This window comes from Gossypium hirsutum, chromosome D06 (assembly GCF_007990345.1).
Source record: "Gossypium hirsutum isolate 1008001.06 chromosome D06, Gossypium_hirsutum_v2.1, whole genome shotgun sequence".
In the NCBI taxonomy this organism is placed as follows: domain Eukaryota; kingdom Viridiplantae; phylum Streptophyta; class Magnoliopsida; order Malvales; family Malvaceae; genus Gossypium; species Gossypium hirsutum.
This window is the reverse complement of record NC_053442.1, coordinates 43,786,333-43,807,556: the sequence shown is the minus strand read 5'-3', so window position 1 is coordinate 43,807,556 and position 21,224 is coordinate 43,786,333. Positions and strand designations below refer to the sequence as shown.

At 33.7% G+C, this 21,224-nt stretch overlaps 3 protein-coding genes and 1 long non-coding RNA gene across 6 annotated transcripts; 3 read left to right on the top strand and 1 right to left on the bottom strand.

Annotated features, from left to right (window-relative positions):
* The first annotated feature begins 219 nt into the window (after positions 1-219).
* On the top strand, positions 220-1,835 carry LOC107952448 (uncharacterized). The gene is made up of 3 exons (XM_016887697.1): positions 220-451; positions 545-1,123; positions 1,684-1,835. Exons 1-3 carry the CDS (start codon positions 220-222, stop codon positions 1,833-1,835), a joined length of 963 nt encoding a protein of 320 aa, XP_016743186.1.
* Positions 1,836-11,303: 9,468 nt separating this feature from the next.
* On the bottom strand, positions 11,304-14,300 carry LOC107952003 (uncharacterized). The gene is made up of 2 exons (XR_001698706.2): positions 14,177-14,300; positions 11,304-13,295 (listed from the first exon to the last, which is right to left on the bottom strand). It is a non-coding gene; the product is annotated as an uncharacterized lncRNA (long non-coding RNA).
* LOC107952002 (uncharacterized) lies at positions 11,609-16,790 on the top strand. 3 transcript variants are annotated; one of them, XM_016887212.2, is made up of 4 exons: positions 11,609-12,008; positions 13,080-13,130; positions 15,554-15,899; positions 16,007-16,790. In XM_016887212.2, exons 3-4 carry the CDS (start codon positions 15,840-15,842, stop codon positions 16,691-16,693), a joined length of 747 nt encoding a protein of 248 aa, XP_016742701.2. In that variant the 5' UTR covers positions 11,609-12,008; positions 13,080-13,130; positions 15,554-15,839; the 3' UTR covers positions 16,694-16,790. The 3 variants fall into 3 exon arrangements, with proteins under 3 accessions (XP_016742701.2, XP_016742702.2, XP_016742700.2); XM_016887213.2 differs by having other exon boundaries at positions 11,609-12,012; XM_016887211.2 differs by lacking the exon at positions 11,609-12,008 and adding an exon at positions 12,083-12,216.
* Positions 16,791-19,070: 2,280 nt separating this feature from the next.
* On the top strand, positions 19,071-20,561 carry LOC107952643 (NAC transcription factor 25). Its single transcript, XM_016887835.2, has 3 exons — positions 19,071-19,479; positions 19,592-19,899; positions 19,988-20,561. The coding sequence occupies exons 1-3, from the start codon at positions 19,296-19,298 to the stop codon at positions 20,519-20,521; spliced, it is 1,026 nt and encodes a 341-aa protein (XP_016743324.1). The 5' UTR covers positions 19,071-19,295; the 3' UTR covers positions 20,522-20,561.
* Positions 20,562-21,224: the final 663 nt, after the last annotated feature.

The window sequence follows — 21,224 nt, the reverse complement described above, 5'->3', positions numbered from 1 at the left end:
CAACACGACGAAACAGGGAAGAAAGAAAGAGCAATATACTATCTCAACAAGAAATTCACTGATTGTGAAATGAGGTACTCGTCTATTGAAAAGTTGTGTTGTGCTTTAATTTGGACAACCCGAAAACTAAGGCAATACATGTTATATCATACGACTTGGCTGATTTTAAGGTTGGATCCTTTAAAGTACATGATGGAATCAACTACTTTAAATGGGAGAATGGCTAGATGGCAAATTCTGCTATCTAAATTTGACATAGTGTATGTAAGTCAAAAGGCTATAAAAGGAAGTGCAATAGCCGATTTTCTAGCCAGCAGAGCCTTGGAAGACTATGAGCCTTTGAACTTTGATTTTCCAAATGAGGACTTATTGTACGTGGCAAACACTGAAGAAAACCCTCGATTAGACCATATCTGGAAGTTAAATTTCGATGGAGCTTCAAATGCTACAGGTAACGAAATTGGGGCAGTCTTGGTATCCCCAAGTGGAGATCATTATCCTGTCGCTAGCAAGTTGGACTTCGATTGCACAAATAACATGGCAGAATATGAAGCATGTATTATGGGTATTCGTGCGGCCATTGAACGTAAAATCAAAGTGCTTAAAATGTATGAAGATTCCGCGTTGGTGATATACCAACTCAAAGGAGAGTGGGAAACCAGAGACCCTAAGTTGATCAGTTATAAAGAGCTGGTTCTTGAATTGATTGACGAATTTGATGACATTACTTTCTGTTATCTCCCACGAGAGAAAAACCAAATGGCTGACGCATTGGCTACTCTAGCCTCGATGATTAAGGTGAACAAGTTAGAAATCATAAAGCCTATTCAGATGAGCATATACGAACCTCCGAATCATTGTTGCAGCATTGAAGAAGAGGAGAAAGATGATCATCCTTGGTATCAGAGTATACTACAGTATGTGAAGAATCGAAGATACCCTGATCAAGCGACAGAAAACGACAAGAGAACGCTGAGAAGAATAGCCATTGGGTATGTCCTAGATGGGGAAGTGTTGTACAAAAGAGGGAAAGATCAAGTGCTGTTAAGATGTGTAGATGCCATGGAGGCTAGAAAGATCCTGGAGGAAGTCGATGAGGGCATTTGCGGAACCCATGCAAATGGTTTTACAATGGCCAGACAGATCATGAGATTTGGATACTATTGGTCTACTATGGAAGGGGATTGCGTTAGCTATGCCAAGAAGTGTCATAAATGTCAAATTTATGGAGATAAGATACATGTACCTCCCTCACCTCTGCATGCCATGACTGCTCCGTGGCCGTTCTCCATGTTGGTCATGGATGTTATTAGGCCGATATCACCAAAGGCTTCGAATGCGCATCGTTTCATCTTTGTGGTCGTTGATTACTTTACTAAATGGGTGGAAGCCGCTTCATATGCAAATGTCACGAAATCGGTAGTTAGTAAATTCTTGAAAAAGGAGATCATTTGTCGATATGGAATGCCTGAAAGAATCATATCCGACAATGCATTGAATTTGAATAATAACACAATAGTGGAGGTTTGTAGTTAGTTCAAGATTAGTCACTATAACTCGTCCCATATCGCCCAAAAATGAATAGTGCAGTGGAGGCGGCCAATAAGAATATTAAGAGAATTGTGAGAAAAATGACTGAAACTTACAAGGATTGGCATAAAAAGTTATCTTTCACTCTCTTAGCTTACCGAACATCTGTTAGGACCTCTATTGGGGCAACCCCCTTTTCCCTAGTTTATGGGATGGAAGTTGTTTTACCCATCGAAGTGGAAATTCCATCTCTTCGGGTATTAGCCGAATTGATATTGGATGAAGCAGAATGGGTTCAGTCTTGATACGACCAGTTGAACTTAATAGAAGGGAAAAGGTTGAGAGCCATCCAACATGGTCATATGTATCAAAAACGAATAATGCGAGCCTATAACAAAAAGGTTCGTCCTAGAGAATTCCACAAAGGGGATCTGGTATTGAAGAAAATTCTCCCTATACAAAAAGACTTTAGAGGAAAATGGATGCCAAATTGGGAGGGTCCTTATGTCGTAAAGAAGGCTTTTTCTGGTGGAGCTTTGATTCTAAGTGAGATGGATGGAAAAGACTTGCCAAATCCTGTAAACTTAGACTCAATCAAGAAATACTTCACTTGAAGGAAAGAGATCAAAGTGAAAACCCGCAAAGGGCGCTTTGATTCCTAAAAAAAAAGAAAAAAATGATGATAAAAATGGAGAGGCTAAGGGGAAAACCCGCAAAGGGCACCTTAGGCCAAAGGGGATTTGAGTTGAAAACCCGAAAGGGGCGGCTCAAATATTGATCAGAATGGGACATGAAATGTTTAGAGCAGCTGGTATCTTGATCAAATCAGGATGTGTGGCAATCTTGCTATGCCTGAATTTACAGGAAGGGATAGGCGACGTCTTGGGGCATCGACAAAGCATTAAAGGTCTCCTAAACACATGTCAAACTCAGAATGGCCTTTAGAAAGTTTGTACAGAGAAATTCAATGTGCGATATCTGAGGGACTTAATTCCCCTATTTTTTATATTGAATTTTGTTGATTCTTGGAATATTTTTTTTCTTTTCCAAGATATACATTCCCAATCAATTTCTTTATTATCCTTCTTTACTATTTGTGATAACTTATTCATTTTGAGTTATGCTCAGAACCAACTTTATTTTTATCCATTGTTATGACCTTGTGCAAACATGTTGCATTCGAATAATGATTAATGGACTAATAAAACTTTCACAAAGAAAGTTTTGCATATTACTCTGAAAAGTTTCTAAATAATATAGGAGCCTGAAACAGGACTATTGTTTAGAACACACCAAGTTTAAAGGTTGGAAATTTGAGAAAGAAGAGTCTAAATTTAGACTTTCTCTTTAGATTTTGTTGTCAAATGCATTGATTGAACAAAATAACAAGATGTCATGTTAATGATAATGTTTAAATAAACGAGTAAGCAATGATCATCAGGCAATGGGAAGAGGTTACCTTGGAAAAGAGAACCTTCACTTGTGCATGAGCCTTTTGGTAAGAAACCCTGAGAATGGTGTAAGAAACTAGAACGTTTTAGATCTTATATCCTTGAGTCATGATAAGAGAGGTTTGAGGAAAAGACACCTATTTCTACTCTTAGATTGCAGTGGGAGAATGATGGTACAAATCTTGCGCCCCAATGGATTGAACTTTTTCGGTTTACAGTAGGGCAATCTGGCTAAGTGATTCTTTGAAGAAGGCGGTCAAGCGAGGAGGCGTTATAGCACGTCAATGTTAATGCCTTGATAAATTCTGAGTAATGACAACCTAAGCGGGATCATTTTTAAAAAAAATAATAATAAAATTCTGCATTCATGCAAACACCATTCACACATGTCTAGTTAGGAGCATTTGGTTCATTTTGATCATGCCGTCCTAATTATTAGGCATAATTAGGTTCATTATATAGGTCATGTTCCCCAGAGAACAGATCAGTGAAGATAGTAGATCTTGCCTTCCTGCATTGACAACGAAGCAGATCGAAAACAAAGCCTTGCCTCTATCAGTTACAGTAGAGCTGGTTAAAGATAGCAAATCTTACCCTCCTACGTCGACAGTGAAGCAGATCAAAGATTACAAATCCTATGTCCCTGACCAGCAGTGGAATAGGTTGGAAATTACAAGTCTTATCTCCCTAAGCAGTAGTGGAGCAGATAGAAGAAATCCTATCTCCTTGAGATTACAGTAGAGCGGATTAAAATAAATGATCTTATCTCTCTGAAGTTACAGTACAGTAGATCGCATCAGATTGACGCCAGAAATCTTATCTCCCTAAGATTACAGCGGAGCAGATTGAAGCTAGTAATCCTATCTCCCTGAGATTACAGTGGAGCGATTAAAATAAAGGATCTTATCTCTCTGAAGTTACAGTAGAGTAGATCGCATCAGATTGAAGCCAGAAATCTTATCTCCCTGAGATTACAGCGGAGCAGATTGAAGCTAGTAATCCTATCTCCCTGAGATTACAGTGGAGCGGATTAAAATAAATGATCTTATCTCTCTGAAGTTACAGTAGAGTAGATCGCACCAGATTGAAGCTAGAAATCTTATCTCCCTGAGATTACAGCTAAGCAGATTGAAGCTAGTAATCCTATCTCCCTGAGATTACAGTGGAGCGGATTAAAATAAAGGATCTTATCTCTCTAAAGTTACAGTAGAGTAAATCGCATCATATTGAAGCCAGAAATCTTATCTCCCTGAGATTACAACGGAGCAGATTGAAGCTAGTAATCCTATCTCCCTGAGATTACAGTGGAGCGGATTAAAACAAAGGATCTTATCTCTTTGAAGTTACAGTAGAGTAGATCGCATCAGATTGAAGCTACAACAGCAAATCTCACCTCCCCGACCTCACAATTAAGCAGATTAAGGTTACGAGTTATGAATCCTATCTCGTTGATGTTACAGTGGAGTGGATCAAAGCACCAATTCCCATACCTCTGAAGATGCAGTAGGTTGGAATGAGGCAACTTGAAGAAAAAGAGCACCAAGGGCCAGCACAACCGGGCTATTTTGGCCATTTTTTAGTCTTTGCTTCATTTCCATTACACGACAATGAGCAAAGAGGGGCAGCTGTAATAACCCAAATTTGCCTGGCCCAAATTAGAAATAAATAAACAAAAATAAACCAAATAAAATAAACCCAAAATCTTAAAATGTCCACAGTCCATTACAGCAGGCCTAATGGCCCAAATCCACTATCCCAAAAAAAACAGCTTTAACCCAAACCCAACTAGCCTAAACCCAAAAACCAAGCCCAAATACTCGCAGCCCAAAACAGAGAAAATCAACACCTAAGCCTTAAAGACTAAAATCTGAAAACCCTAGCCTTCAGCAGCTTTGGCTCCCAGCGCCGCAACGGCCAAGCTTTCCCCCCTGCGCATGCTGTGCCACCACGCGCGTGTGCATCTCCTAGCTAGCCTCCGTACACGCCCCCGTACAATTTCACCTGCAAACAAAATGAAGACAACATAGCAAAGAGGAACGAATGAGGGGGGATTTTCTATTTTATTTTTTATTTTTTTATTTTTTTCAATTTTATTCGACGATTTTTCGGTTAAAAAGAGGATATAAAAACCGAAAGGAGGATTAGTACTACTACTTACTTGATTAAAATACAGAGAAAAATTCGAAAAGAGGTGATTTTTCTGGGTTCTTTTTTTTTCATTCACAGTTTGTTTCGTTCTTCTTTTTTTGTTTTGGTTTCGATGATTATTAGTAAGGAGGGAATAACAGAGGGGGAGGGTTCAGAAACCTTACCTGGTGGTCGATCTTCCTTTTGCTCCGTCGCAATCGGAGTTAGAGGGTGGGTAAAGGCCCGAGGCGTCGCTTCGTCAAAACGGCGCAGAGTTTTTTTCTTTAGTTTAGGTTGTTTAATGTAGACGACACTCTTTTAGGGTTTACTTAGCCTTAAGTATAGGATTCAGACGACGTCGTTCAGAGCCCAAACAATGGCACTGAAACGGCATCGTTCGATGGCCCGACCCAAGCGGTGACCCGGTCCGGGAAGGATCCGCGCGATTATGAAGCGTTTGGTTTATTTATGCGACGGGTCCCTCTGCGTTTACTGCATTTGTAATTTGATTTTTTTATTTATTTGTAATTTGTACCATATATTTGTTTCTGTGTTCATTTAGGTCCAGATTTGAACGACACCGTTTTGTAGATGATTGAAACTATTTTGATGCTTGTGTTTAATTGCCTGATTAGTCCCTTAATTTTAAAATCGATTTCAATTTAATACAAATCAAATTTTCCTTTCTAACTTCAACAATTTTTTCTAAAAAATAGAATCAGTTCTACTTTCATTTATTATAAAATTTGACATATGTTTTGATATTTAACTCTTAATAATATTTTAAATATATTGTTACTATAGTTTTAAAATTTAGTAAATTATTATTTTGATTTATCATCAATACTTTCAAATCCATTATACACTATTAGTTGGAACTTGTTAATTTTATCTATTAAATTTAGTTTTTTTTATGTCAAATTCTATTTAAATTCTACTTTTTGATGTTTTATAATAATTATTGTATCATTCTTAAAATTGTTTTATCATATTTAAATTCATCTTGAAAAAATATTTTTTAAGCAAATTAATTCTCATTTTTAATCTTTTAACATTATTTTGATATTTAGCTTAATATTGTTTTCAAATTTCCTTTTATTAGCATAATTTTAGAAAATAATACACAAATCCTTGCAAATTATTATTTTGAAAATATTAAGCTCATTAAATATTATTTCAAAATTTTATTGTACACTTTATTTTCAAATTTAGTATTATAATTGTTTCCATAGTTTTTTCTAATATATCTATTAGTTACTTTATCTCTTCAAATGAGGACTTTTAGAATAACTTAAATCTTATTTTCATTATAAAATTATATGATTCTTTTGTAAATATATATAATTCATATGCAAACATTTAGTATTCAAGCGTGGTATTAACTTTGAACTTTTTTCTTTTACATAGTTTTAAACATAATCATTTAATTGTTTAAACATTTTTATTTTATTAGATTTATTAATCGCGTATTTATTAGTGTTCAAGTTTATATGGTGTTGTTAAATTTAATATTGGTATTGGTATAACACTTATTTAATTGTGTCTTAGTTTAAACGTAGATTGTATTTCTTCTTTTACATCATATGTATCATTATCCAATCGTTTCATTTCAAAATTCAAAAAGGGGTTGGTGTTAAATAATTCTCGAGAGAATTGTGCCTTAACTTATTGGGCTTCAATTCTTCTCGATGAATTTATATCATCAAGTATCTATTTCTAAGACGTACATTTAAAAAAAATTATTTAGATTTCAAAATGTTGGATCCTAACTTACTGGATATGACATTTTGTTACCTTGTTTTTAAATAAAAGAAATATTTGGTGTTTAGGAATTTTAAGGAAATTGAACCCTAACTTACTGGGTTTTGGTTTCTCGAATGATCTAAATAACCAAATATCCTTCTCAAAATGTATTTTTTTAGAAAGGATGAATCTAACTTCGAAGATTAAATTGTTGCGCTCTAACTCACTGAGTCTGACGGTTTATTTCTTTAAAGTGGGTATGTCTTGTTTTAAATTCAATTATTAAAATTTTCTTTTCAAAGGATCGTATTTTAAAATCTTTTCAAAATTTCGACATTAAGACATTAAACAATCAATTTGGTACCAATTTTGGGCGTCACGAGGGTGCTAACCCTTCCTCGTGCGTAACCGACTCCCGAACCCGTTTTCTCAAAATTCGCAGGCCTAAAATTATTTTCAAGGTGATCCGATCACACCACAATAAAATATCAATGGAGACTCCCATTTTATTTTAAAAGTCGATCCACATTTTTCAAAATTTGAAAAAATGGTTTCGACACTAATAAGTTATTCGATATATTGTTCAACATTGATCAAGGCATGAACACAAGTAGCAATGACGTGTGCACAGGGGTAACGAAGTGACTGGAACCTCCCGCAATCGCACCGTTTGTTTCAAAAATTAACTCCGTAAAACCTAGGTGGGATACTTGGTCGACGATCGATGAGCTTTGTAACTCGAAAATTTTCAAACTATCGAGAATATATTTCTACAATCATTGACCTCGATCTCCAACAGTTTGTATCCATTGTCTTCCTAGCATCTTCAACAAACACGTGTCTTGCGTCCATCTGATTGCTTTTTTCAACCCTATTATTGGCATCAAGGTTGTCAGCCTGTAGAATATAGCTAAGAAAACAAATGAAATTGGAAGATGTCGTCTTCACCTGAAAATGTGTGGTTCTAGCTCGTACGCTGTGTATATATTAAGAAAAGACAAGTTACGGTCTCAAATTAGTTTGTTAAAGTATCAAGAACATTTAAAACATATGTTAAAAATAAATTTTACCCATTTTCACATCTTGTCTCCACCAGTCTGCATTCTTGTAGTCTTAGTGAAAGTTAGACATGATTTGCTGGATGCAGTAACGGGATATCCATGGAATACCGGAATGCCTAATCAAAGTAATTATTCCCTTCCCTTTATCGGATATGATGCAAATATTGTCGTTCCAAACAACATACGTCTGTAAGTTTGTTAGGAGGAATTCTCATGATTCCATATTCTCTTTGTCCATGATAGCAAATGCTATCGAGAGCAAGTTCCTGTTCCCATCTTCAACATCTGCAATAGGTATGATCTGTGTATATTTTTCGTATAGCCATGTCCCATCAACTTGCACATTCAACTTGCAATAGAGAAATGCTCGCACGTATGGATCGAACGTCCAGAATATTCGATGGAAAACTCTTCTTCCCGATTGTAGTTCGTCGTTCGGGCTGTAATAAGGTTGTGTCTCCAACTTAATGACAATCCCTGGCACGTACTCTTGCAAAGCGACTATCCACCCATGTAGCTCATTGTACAATACATCCCAATCTCCGTAGAACTGTTTCATGGCCATCTGTTTAGCTATCCATGCTTTCTGGTATAACACTTGGTACTGGAATCATTCTTGCATTTCGAGAATCAATAATTAAACAGGAATGATCGGCATATTTTTCACCATTGGCATGATGCATGTGCAAATAGTTTTGGAATCAAGTTTGCGTTGATCTTGCGTCATACGTTTTGAAGTGCATGTCTGAGGCCCAACAAATTTTTGAATCTCCCACATTTGTAACTTCTGGATAAATGCGGCTCATACCTACCAATTGCAACCTTTTGCTAACCATCAACACTCCCCAATATACAATGTCGGTTTATACACGACGACTTTGTAGTCAACAAATAAATTCATGCTATACTACTTAATAGCAAATACACACTCCTCACTGGTTGTGAATTTTTGGCCCACAAAAACCTCATCACGTCTGGATTCTACGGCCAACCGGTGAGCAGGTACTATATCGGGGTACTCCGGGAACTCTGATACATGAGTCGCATCGAGGTCTATGTTCCACATGTGTGCCCTAAGATCATTGTGTATTACAATGCCTCGATTCAGGCTCCCACCTAAAGACGCATTAACATTTTCATCGTCATTCGCACATTCATCACCAATATCATTCGGGACCTCATTTAGATCGGGGTCACTAAAATCTTCAACCTCATGATAAAAAAGATCATTATTATCATATCCATCATCTCTATTCGCATCGATCTCAATCACCACTAATATATTTGTAAACGGGGACACGGTTTAAGGTTCTCAAGCGCAGGTAGAGCATTGCGTATAGTTGTTCACCTATAAACGAACGCTATCAAAATCACCGTACATGGATCTTGAACTTCATATTCTTTACTTAATGGAGTGAAATCTTCAACTGGCTTCACATCAACTAACTCAGTAAACAACTTAATCGAATTAGTTTGATGACTCCAATTCCGACAATAAAGAGTGACCATTGTCTCCACATCTTCGTCGTCTACAAGTTCCATCTCGGTGAATTTAGGGGTGAGCATTCGATCGAATCGAATAAAAAATTTTCGAGTTAATCGAGTTTTCAAATATCATTTTATCATCCTAACTTTATTTGAAGTTTTCTCGAATCGAGTCGAATGAGATGGAATTCGAATCGAATCGAATCGAATCGAATCGAATATATTTGTTCGAGTTAAATTTTAAACCATAATTTTGGGTCTTTGTATCCACTGTCACCCATCGTAATAAAATTTGTTCACCTTAATCAAATTTTTTATTAACTTTCATCACCTCATAATTTATTTATTAATTTTTTATATACTGTTTAGTTTCTTTGCTTGCTTAGTTGTTTCAATTATCTTAAGATTCTTGTCACTATGTATTTTGGAATTAAAAAATATATTAAATGTAAAAATATGATTTTTTAATAAAAGTTATTTTAAAAATAAAATATGAAATTGTTACCAATATAAAATTTTAACACGAATATTTTATGGCATAATTAATAATTCAAGTTTAATATAAATATTCAATATGACTTAACAATTCAATAATATAAATAATAAAAATGTGAAATTTAATTTAATAATATAAATAGTAGATATGAATAAAATTATTACTATTTATGTTTAGTGATTTTTTTGGATAATTTTAATTTTTTATTTGACAGTAAAGGGTGAGAAATAAAAGTTTAGGGGGAAAATAAAAAGTTTGGGGAATAAAAGTTTGAGGGAAAGTAAATAGGAGGAGTAAAATTTTAGAGGGAAAATATTAAAAAAATGGAGGAGGAAGGGTTTGGGGTAGATGAGAGGTGGGATGGGAAGGGAATAAAAATTTTAGGGGAAAAGTGGGAGAGAGTAAAAATTTTGGGGAAAAATAAAAGGTTTTGAGGGTTTTTTGGAGTAAATTTTTGAGAAAAAGTAAATAGGAGAGTAAAATTTTGGTGGGAAATGGATTTTGGATAGGTAGTAAAAGTTTTGAGGAAAAAGTAAAAAGGTTTGGGAGTTTGGGGTAAAAATGTAAAATATTATAGTTTGATATTCGAATTATTTGAATTATTCGAGTTATTCGACTTCGAAAACTCAACTCGATTCGAACTCGAAATTTGAAAAAAAAAATTCAAGTTGATTTGAATAACTCGATTCGTTTAACTCGAAATTCGAATTTTTTTTGATTTTTTCGAGTCGAATCGAGTTTTGCTCACCCGTAGGTGAATTTGATGGGATCTGATGAAACTGCAAATTTGTAGAATAGTTTCAATATCCTCCTCCCACAACGTCTAACAATTTTTGCACTTATCATTTTCTTTCATTTCATCAACTCAGACATTTATATTAAACCTCAGAACTATTTTTTGGTGACATTCAAATATACATCCAACTACTGTTGTCAAAATTACTCCATCAAAATAAACGCATGTGAAGAATTAATATCCTGCTTTAATACTAAATCTGTAAAAATAATTAAATTTCTCAACATGCAATTTCAAAAAAAAATTACTATAAAAATAAATAATTAAAATTACAAATCAAAGTAATAAATAACACAATACCACAAATCCAAACAAATATTAAATTTTTTCCATAAAAAATATTTACAAATGTACCTTCAAGCTAAATAAAACTACAAAATCAAACAAATATTTAGTACTAAAAAGAATTAATTACAAAAAATATTAACAAATAACTACAAAAATCAATTTACCTTTAAATAACAATTTAGGTGCTGCTTCCTCTCCTCCTTGAACAAAAAAAATAAAAAAATTGAAATTGAAAAATAACAATAAACACTACACTAAAAAAATTACCTTTCTCTTCCGCTTGTATCTTCTCTACTACTAAGTTGTTGTTTCTTTTTTTTTTTTAAACCATTTTCTTTCCCTTGTATTTCTCAACTAAGCTAAGCCTTCTAAGCATATCTTTTTTTTTCAACACCCTAAAACTATTTATAAACTACAAAACCCTATTTTCTAGTGAAACCCTAAAATATAGTGCTTATGGGTTTAATCAAACTGGTACCGCCTATCAGGAAAGTACAATTGTGTTGCCTATCAAGAAGGCACCGCCAAATCCATATCGTATCTCGTATCTTTTACTGTATAAAGCAATGCTATCTCTACACCTCTCCCGTAAAATATTATTTTTTAAACAGTAGGGTAATGATTGGGGTTGAAAATATAAGGTTGGTGTCGCCTCTACACCACCCACAACAAACCATTTTGGTAAATAATGTGGGTGGAATACCATTTTCATATATTTTTGTTTATTTTATATTATAAAAGTAAAAAAATAAAAAATTTCACAACCCAATCTTAAGATAAGCTTCCTTATTAATTAAGCATGTTACATAGGTGAAATCTATATCGGTCAATAAAATGACAAAAAAAATATTAAACTAGATTTAGGCCTCCTTTGGTTTACCAGTGAAGACCAGTGTGGTGCAGTGAGGGATAGTAAACTCACTGGTATGCTGTTTGGTTCAACAGCACAATGCAGTGAAAACTTATTTCAGCCACACTGATATGCTGAAAACAGGCTGGAGGATTCAGCTGCAGTGAAAGCCAGTACAATTGTAGGTATTTTTTTGAGACAAACATACCCATACTTTTATTTATTATTTTACCATTTTAGCCTTGAAACTTAAATTAATTTCTTCCCCAACCACAGTTGTTTTCAAATTTGGGAACGGAACAGCCATTTTCTTTTTCATATTTGTGAAGTAAAACACTAATTTCTCCCCTCTTTTTTGCTTTGTTCTTGATTGTGGCTGCTTTTTGAAGGTATTTTCATTAATTTCTTGTTATCTCTAGTTCTGGCTTCTTCTACTCTTCTTTGTCACAGTTGTTATTATTATTACTATTATTTTTGAGAACGAAACAACCATTTTCTTTTGCAACACTGATTTCTCCCCTCTTTTTTGCTTTGTTCTTGGTTGTGGCTGAGGTATTTTCATTAATTTCTTATTATCTCTAGTTCTGGCTTCTTCTACTCTTCTTTGTCGCAGTTGTTAGTCCTTTTGACTATTGATGTTAAAGCAGTAGATTAATGATCTAATGTTTTAGAAGTGTATTTGGTTAATTTTTTGTCTGTTTGCTGAGAAATGTGAGCTTAAAAAAAGAACTTTTACCATTTCTGTTTTGTTATTATTGCACTCAAATTTAAAACCCTGAACAGCAAAAAATGAGCTTAGTTGAATTTGGAGAATTGAAAAGAAAATAGACTTCGGCCTTGATGGGGTTGAGTTTTTGGAAGTACATACAAATAATTCTTTGTTTGTTTGCTAATAAATATGAGGAAAAGCAAGATGAACTTTTCCCATTTCTGTTTTCTTCATATGAGCCTATTTTGATTTTCTTTGGGACTTAAATTTGAAGTCCTGAACACCAAAACTAAACTTAGTTGAATTTGGTTAATTGAAAAAATATATGGGAACTGAAAAAAAAACAAGTCCTTGTTGTGTTGATGGGATTGAGTTTTTAGAAGTGCATTGGGATAAATTCTTTGTTTGTTTGCTATGAAAAGTGAGAAGAAAATGAACCTTACAATTAAATAAATTCTTTGTTTGTTTGTTATGAAATGTGAGAAAAAAAAGTGAGCTTAGTTCAACATTCAATATTCTGTTCTTATGATTTGTGTCTTGCAGGTTGGAGGCTCTGAGGTGCCTACTTCATTTGTTAGTGTAGAAGCAGGCAAGGTATGTATTTGAAATAGTGAAACTTGTTTAAAATCGTGTAACTGCGAGGAAAAATGTAAAATCTTACCTACAAGTTTGATGTCTGTGTTATCAACCAACCATTGTGCCCCATCTTTCTTAAATCCTGTGAAGTCTGAAGTAAACTCTATTTTATGCATCAGCCTCCTGAAAATGAAAACATATCAACAATTTTAAGCCATTTCTGTAGAACAAAACAAAAGTCAATCCTATCAAGTAGTATCACCATTATTAAAGACATCTGATATTGTCATGCTTCAAAAATACTCTTGATAGGAGCCCACTCAACTATATTCGCTTCATGCATATGTAAATGCAGACAAATGAAAGTCATTACTCCGAAACAAAAGTCATTTCACATGCATAGTTCATGCTTTTCTAAGCTGATCATGCTAACTTTCATAAGCCGAAACACTAGTAAAAGTCATTACTCCAGCACTTTCAATTCACATTTACAATCAGCAATCCAAATATACCACATCTAGAACAATTTATCAATTTAATTTATATTCAACAAGTACTATTAAAATTTTAAATCTGAAACTAAGAAGGAACAAAGTTTTTTATTACAAAGAGATAAAAAAAAACAAAAGAAAAAAGAGAAGAGAGTGGAAGGTCAAACTTTATCAATGGCATGGGTTCTTAAAAAATTATTTGATAACAAAGTAGCTTCTTTTTATTGGGAAATCTGGGTATTCTTTCTCAAGTTTGCTGAGAGAGAAAGAAATGGCAATAATTTTTTTTTCTTTTAACTTTATTGTGTTTTGGTTTAGTTTACAATACTTTTATGTTTGTTTCCCGAGAAAATTTCAAATAAGCTGAGAATTATGGAATTCATTTTATCAAAAACTCTTGTTCTTATTATTTATATTTAAATTTCTATCATAAAAACTCAAATTCCATAGCTTTCTAAACCATAGCAGATTATCAATTAGTCACTATAACAAAAATTATCAAGTGGGTTTTGAAGAGAATTAAGCAAGGAGTTCAAAACTACTAAAATGTAACAAAATTAACTAGAAATTCACCTTGAATTTTGATCTCAAATTGCCGAAATTTCAAAGCTTTTCTTCTCCAACATTCGGCTCCCCAAAAGATGAACATGCAAGCACTAACATTTTTGTGTTTTGTTTTATCAATATTTGAGTTATTACTAATTTACTATATTAGCCTTTCTAATTGATTTTAAACCGGCACATATAGCATGGACATATACGGCACTCATCAAATTAAAAGGGTTATTTACCAATTAAGTACTTAAGATCAATCTTCACTAATAATTTCATCTTAACAATCTCCAAATTACCGTCTATGCTTTTGTCTAAGGTTAATTTACAACATAAGCACTCAAAGTTATAAAACCAATCCAATTCGGCACTAAAATGAATGCATGCATGGCTTTCTAATTTTTATGTTTTATAATACTTACAATAATAATTATCTTACCAAAATAAACTTAAATAACATATAAAAAAATCATGCATAATGCCATTTAAATTATTATTCTACCGTCCATTACAACTAAATGGTTTAATAACCATGCAAACACTTTAATTAATAAAACCACATACAATTCAATCCTATTAAAACTGCCCTCAATATTTTCATAATTTGCAATCATATCCTTTTTAATTAATTAAGCACACAAACCTTAAAATTTAAACACGAGTTACCTGTTAGTGTTAAGTGTTTTAAAAAGCACACGATGTACTGCTCTGGTAATTTTCCCTGGAAGAAGAGAAGAACTAAAGACACTCAAATTGTAGACTATGACAGTAAAGATAATTTTTAGTGACACCAATGATGAAAACTAGAGAAAATTATCTCAAAAATGCAAAAATAAAAGCTAAAAATAACCAAAATATCTCATAAAGTTTTTTTCAAACTTATAAAAAAATGCTAGTAAGTACAAAAAGTATAGAAACAACAGTAGCATGAAACCACAAAACAAAGTCCTTTAAAGTCAGAGCTCAATCAATTGATCACTAAAGCCATAAACTTGCAATCAAATACAGTCACAAACTGCACATTCATGACCATGAATACTTCAAATGTCGATGAAAAAAATCAGAAGTTACCATGATGTTTAAAGCATGAGTTAGATAGTCTTGAACACCATCTTGCCAAAGCTCATCAAGGTGATTTTACAATACATACATAGCCTAATCCTAAGTTGTAAAACCATCTTAATAGTTTGCTGAACCAAGTAAAACAGAACTAAGGTTGTGGTTGGGGAGGAGGGCCCTGATGAGCTTATTTAGGATATTTGAGAATTTTTTCTTTAGTGTTCATCTTATGGCTTTCATCCATTCGTGATGTACTATTCTTATTTTTTATGAAACTATATTATTATATCTAATTATATATTTATGGTCTATTGACATTTAAAATCAAAATAATAATAGATGGTAAAGACACGAAATTTTGTGGAGGGAGATAGTAGCTTAGCAACAAAAGCTGTTTGGGACGATGAGTTGACGTTGATATTTTGTGAACTTTGCGTAAATGAAGTCAATGCTGGCAATAGACCGACAACTCATCTAAACTCAAAGGGATGGGAAAATGTCATTGCTCTTTTTCAAGCAAAAACACAAAAAATTATGGAAAACCTCAATTGAAAAATAAGTGGGATACATTAAAAAAGGAATGGAGGTTATGGAGGGAGTTGCTTAAGGAATCTACAGGTATTGGATGGTGTCCATTAAAAAGACGGTCGATGCTACCGAAGAGTGGTGGGCTGAAAAAATACAGGTTAATGTTAACTTTATCATTATTTTAATGCATAAAGTTTATTAAAATTAATAATTTACAGTTATAAAAATCTTAGTATAACATTTAACGTTTAACATATTATGTAGGAAAATCCTGATTTTAAAGGATTTAAGAAGAAAGGAATTGAACCACGATTGAATGAGTTAATGTGGCAAATGTTTGGTGGCATTGTAGCCACTAGAGAGAACGCATGGGCACCTTCGTCTGGTGTTCTTCCACGTGGGGTTCCTATGGGAGATGATGCACCTAATAAGGGATTTGGTGATTCAGATGAACATAGTAACGAGAATGAAGGTATTCCCCCTGATGAGGTACCATCAAACCCTTCTCATGGAATCCCTAATCGAAGAAAGGAAACACTTGGGGTTGTACACGGTAAGGGAAAAAAATCAAGTTCAAGTAGAAAATCATCAAGAAATACATTAACTACTCAGATTGAGAAATTGTGTGAGAGTATGGCTAGTCCAAGGAAGTCAGTGAACGAAATTATTTTTCCTCACTCTCAATATACTATTTCAAATGCAATGGATGCTTTGCGTGCTTTGGGAGATGAAATTCCAAAAAGAGATGAATTGTACTATTTTTCCACCAAAATGTTCCAAATACCGGTGAAACGAGAAATGTTTTTGAACTTAGATCCAGATGATAGGGTTTGGTGGCTTCGACGTGAGTATGCTGAACAAAATCCAATTGCATCATTTTCATCCTTAGTAGCAACATCCCCATTTCCCTTCCAACCATACCATCAACCACCTCCACCATCAGCTCCTTAGAAATATTATTGTAATATAACTATACTACTTTTTTATATGTAAGACTAATGTATGCTACTTTGTATGTTTGGTATTTTTATGTTATGCTTTTAATCAAGTTTCTGTGTTGTATAGAATGTCACGAGATTTTAAAGGATTTATTTTCATTTGATTACTTTTTCAGGTTATGGATGAATTTAACAATATGTATAATAGTTTTGATATGAATTATGATACCTCTGAATTAAGTGAAGAAGCTCAACGAAGAATAGCCACAATTGTTACCCAAGTTGAGCACAACAATTATCATAATGAGGAAGAATATGTGTTAAGCAGTGTATTGGTACACCATGAAACTTATTTCACTATGCAACCGCGTATGGATTCAAATTATACTGGTCAAATGTGGGTGGACGAAGTATTAAATAGGCACGATGATCGTTGCATGATTAGTTTTAGAATGCCAAAAAATATATTTCACAGATTGTTGCATGATTTGCAAACAAATTATGGCTTAAAGAATGGGAAAGTATCGGCGATGGAGAAGTTAGCATTATCATTGTACATTCTTGGAAATAGAGAATCAAATTCAAATGCAACAGAGCGATTTCAACGATCTGGGGAAACTGTTAGTCGAATTTTTACTGATATGTTGCATATATTTGCTCGAATGGGAATAGACACGATTAAACCCATTGAAGGTCAATTCGAGGAAGTACCGAACCATATTCGACATGATACAAGATATTGGCCTCACTTTAAGGTAAAATTACACAATCTTTATATTTTAAAACATAAATTATTTCTAACTTTTATCTCATTACTTGTATTTATTTTAAAGGATTGTATTGGGGCCATAGATGGAACACACATAAAAGCATGCATTTCGCCTTCTTCTCAAATACCTTATATCGGACGGAAAGGTGAACCAACTCAAAATATTATGGCAGCTTGTGACTTCAACATGTGCTTTATTTTTGCATTTCCTGGTTGGGAAGGAACAGCACATGATAGTAGAATTTTTTTGCAAGCACTTAGAAAGCAAGAGTTGAAGTTTCCACACCCTCCACCAGGTCGAACTTTAATTTTTAATTACTTTTTATATAAAAATATTTTTAATTTATTTTTAAAATTGATATTATGTTTTATGTTTTTTGCAGGAAAATATTATCTTGTGGATTCCGGATATCCACAAATGGCAGGTTTTCTAGGTCCATATAGGGGGGAACGATATCATTTACCTGATTTTCGTCGAGGTAATCATCAAGTATCTAGAAAAAAAGAAATCTTTAATCATGCCCATTCTTCGTTACGCTCTGTGATTGAACGAACATTTGGAGTGTGGAAAAAAAATGGCCAATATTAAGAGATATTCCAAGTTATTCATTCGACAAGCAAGTTTTAATAGTTATTGCAACAATGGTTTTGCATAATTACATTCGAAGACATGCTTGGTCAAATGATGAGGATTTTCGAGAATTTGAGAATATACCGGACATGCCAGTCTCTTCAAGCCAATTTGACAGAGGTGAATCGAGTTCTTCTAACAGAGAAAGTGACCTTGAAATCACAATGTTAAGGGAAACCATTGCAACTAGTTTAATGAATCAATATTTGTAAACACATTTTGTATCATAACCTAATTTCTAGTAATAATGAAACTTGTTATGTCTTATGTTACTATATTTTTTTATTAAAAATCATCCGTTTAGATACTTCAAAATTAGATCCAAGTATAATGTTATTATTTATGAAAATAATATTTATCATTGTTATAAAAAAATATTTAATTATAACTATAAAAAAATTAAAAATAATTATCATTTTATCTAATAAATAATTTAAATTATTTATATAATTCATTAAAATATTGAAAGATACATTTTAATATTTTATTAAATGAATTTGCATATTTTAATAATTTTAAAAAAATAAAATAATTTAAATAACTTCTATTATATATCAATTCTAATCTGATGTCCTTAATAGTCATTTTTCATTCTCACCTCACCGCTACAGCTGCTTTTGAATCCAAACACACACTCCACCATTGTTTCTAATCTCACCGCTACAGTACCCAATCTCACCGCTACAGTAACTAATCTCACTGCCACCGCTGTTTTTAACCTTACCGGGGGTAAACACACCGCCCATCCAAACTAGCCCTTAGAAAAAAAAAGAAGAAGGAGAAGAAGAAGAAAAATGGTCAAAAACAGACATGCTTGCATGCACGCCTCTCACACTCTTTTTCTCTTGAAAAATTAGTTTTTCTTGAACTAAGCTTGAAGCTCGTACATAGGAAAAGCATGACATGGAAAGCGTATAGACAGCTCGAAACCTACGATCCCAGAACCCTGTCCCTTCCCAATTTTCTTGCCTTTTGTCCGCCTATGTGGTCCCTACCAACCCATGCTCTCAACCTGTCAGCACACCACTGAAACATCCTACGTGCCATCCGACCATTGGTGTCAGCCAACCCATTGTTCCCCCCTCCCCTTACCTTATAACATTTAACATGTAATCCGAAATTTTGTCCATTACTTTCATCTACCAAGTTACCAATTCTTTGAACTCCATAGATTTCATGAAAAATTAGAAAGAAAATGTTAAATATTGCAAACTAATGGAGAGTACAGATTCATCATCCACCTCGCCGCACCCGCAGCTCCCACCAGGGTTTCGGTTCCACCCGACCGACGAAGAGCTAGTGGTTCACTACCTCAAAAGGAAGGTGGCTTCGGTTCCTCTACCAGTTACAATCATAGCAGCAGTTGATCTTTACAAATTCGATCCATGGGAGCTTCCAAGTACATAAAGAGCCCAAAAATTTAATTTTAGACCATTCTTATTGGTTGATCAAATCATATATTTCAGTCAAATACTTGGTGCATAACTCTTTGAATTGTGCATATTTTGTAGGTAAAGCAAGCTTTGGAGAGCAAGAGTGGTATTTTTTTAGTCCAAGAGATAGGAAATATCCGAACGGAGCAAGGCCTAATAGAGCGACAACTTCGGGTTATTGGAAGGCCACGGGGACCGATAAGCCCATCATAACTTCGAATGGAAATCAAAAGGTTGGTGTCAAGAAGGCTCTGGTTTTCTATGGAGGTAAGCCTCCGAAGGGGATCAAAACGAATTGGATTATGCATGAATATAGACTCATCGACAGTAATTCTAATTCAAAGGCTCAAATTGTTGACTTACCCAACAGGAGAGCTTCTTTACGGGTACGTACAAAGATATCTATAATCTGTTAACAGTCCCATATATTTAAGACTTTCATCATTTTCTTTTTCTTGTTTGTCTTCTCTTCAGCTTGATGATTGGGTTCTATGCCGGATTTATAAGAAGAACAACAGCCAAAGATTGATGGAAAGGGATAAAAACCATTCAGCCTTGCCAAGTTTTAGCCATCAAAATCATGGTTCATTGCTAGAACATGAAGAGAATTGCTATGAAGGGATGTTAACAGGAGACAGCATGCAAAACAGTTCCATTTCACAAATCGCAGTCTCTTCCAGCTCAAAGCAAAGTCTTCCCATGGTGTTTTTATCAGCAACTACGACAAATTCAATCCTAGTTAAACAAGCAATAGCAGGTCCACAGTACTGGAATAATGAACCAAATTCAACAGGTTCACAATCAGGGAAACCCAGATTCCATGGTGATTTAAATAGTATTTCCATTGCTGGCCCTGACATTGATGATACCAACTCATCGTTCGTTTCTTTGCTCAGTCATCAGTTGCCTCAGAACGCTCCATTCAACACTGGCACGATCGTTGGATCTCTTGTCAATGGGGTTTCTCGGCAACAATTTATACTTCATGGCATGAATTGGAGCTCTTAGTTTCGAATATATATATATATATATATTTGTTTTGTTTTAACGTCTTGATGGGTATTACAATTCATCTTTGTTCTTTTTTTTTTCTTCTTTTTGCCATCAATTAGTACATCTTAGTTATTAAAATCCGTTTTTTTCCCTCTATATAGGCAAATTATAAATACACTCACACAGGAAAAGACATAAACATAATATAAAAATTGAATTATTGATTTTTATAAAAAGTAATTCTTATTGATAAAGCAATAAAAAATGTGAATATTTTTGTTAAATTAGATTTTGATTGTGTTGGTTGTTCACCAAATTTTAAATCCTTAGAAGAAGATTTTTTTTAATTTATTTTTGAAATAAATTAATTTTCCTATATAACTCTTTCAATATATGATTTTTTATTTTAAAAGTTTCATCATTTCCTAATTCTCCAATAAATTTTAAAACTTTTCGAATATTTTAAATTCAGAGCAATTTGAAATTAGGTTGTTTCAGTTGTGTCATTTCTAGTTTGAATCATTTTGAGTTTGTCAATTAATCTTATCATAACGAGTCATCTCGAGTTAATTTCATTTCAAATTCGATTCATTTTGGGTTCGATTGGAAGGCTTTAAATTATTAAGTTTTTATAACCAAATGTTGGATCAGATTGAAATTCATGTTAGATTGGATCAATTCATATTTATGTTAATAGAGCCAAGTTTTCATATTCAAA

Bases quoted from the DNA above. Each gene is read 5' to 3' on its own strand.
- LOC107952448 (XM_016887697.1), top strand. From the start codon at position 220: ATGGCTAGATGGCAAATTCTGCTATCTAAATTTGACATAGTGTATGTA. The intron at 452-544 runs GTAACGAAATTG...ATAACATGGCAG, and splicing joins TGGAGCTTCAAATGCTACAG to AATATGAAGCATGTATTATG. The intron at 1,124-1,683 runs GTTTTACAATGG...TCACTCTCTTAG, and splicing joins TTGCGGAACCCATGCAAATG to CTTACCGAACATCTGTTAGG.
- LOC107952002 (XM_016887212.2), top strand. From the start codon at position 15,840: ATGGTGTCCATTAAAAAGACGGTCGATGCTACCGAAGAGTGGTGGGCT. The intron at 15,900-16,006 runs GTTAATGTTAAC...CATATTATGTAG, and splicing joins GGTGGGCTGAAAAAATACAG to GAAAATCCTGATTTTAAAGG.
- LOC107952643 (XM_016887835.2), top strand. From the start codon at position 19,296: ATGGAGAGTACAGATTCATCATCCACCTCGCCGCACCCGCAGCTCCCA. The intron at 19,480-19,591 runs GTACATAAAGAG...CATATTTTGTAG, and splicing joins CGATCCATGGGAGCTTCCAA to GTAAAGCAAGCTTTGGAGAG. The intron at 19,900-19,987 runs GTACGTACAAAG...TCTTCTCTTCAG, and splicing joins ACAGGAGAGCTTCTTTACGG to CTTGATGATTGGGTTCTATG.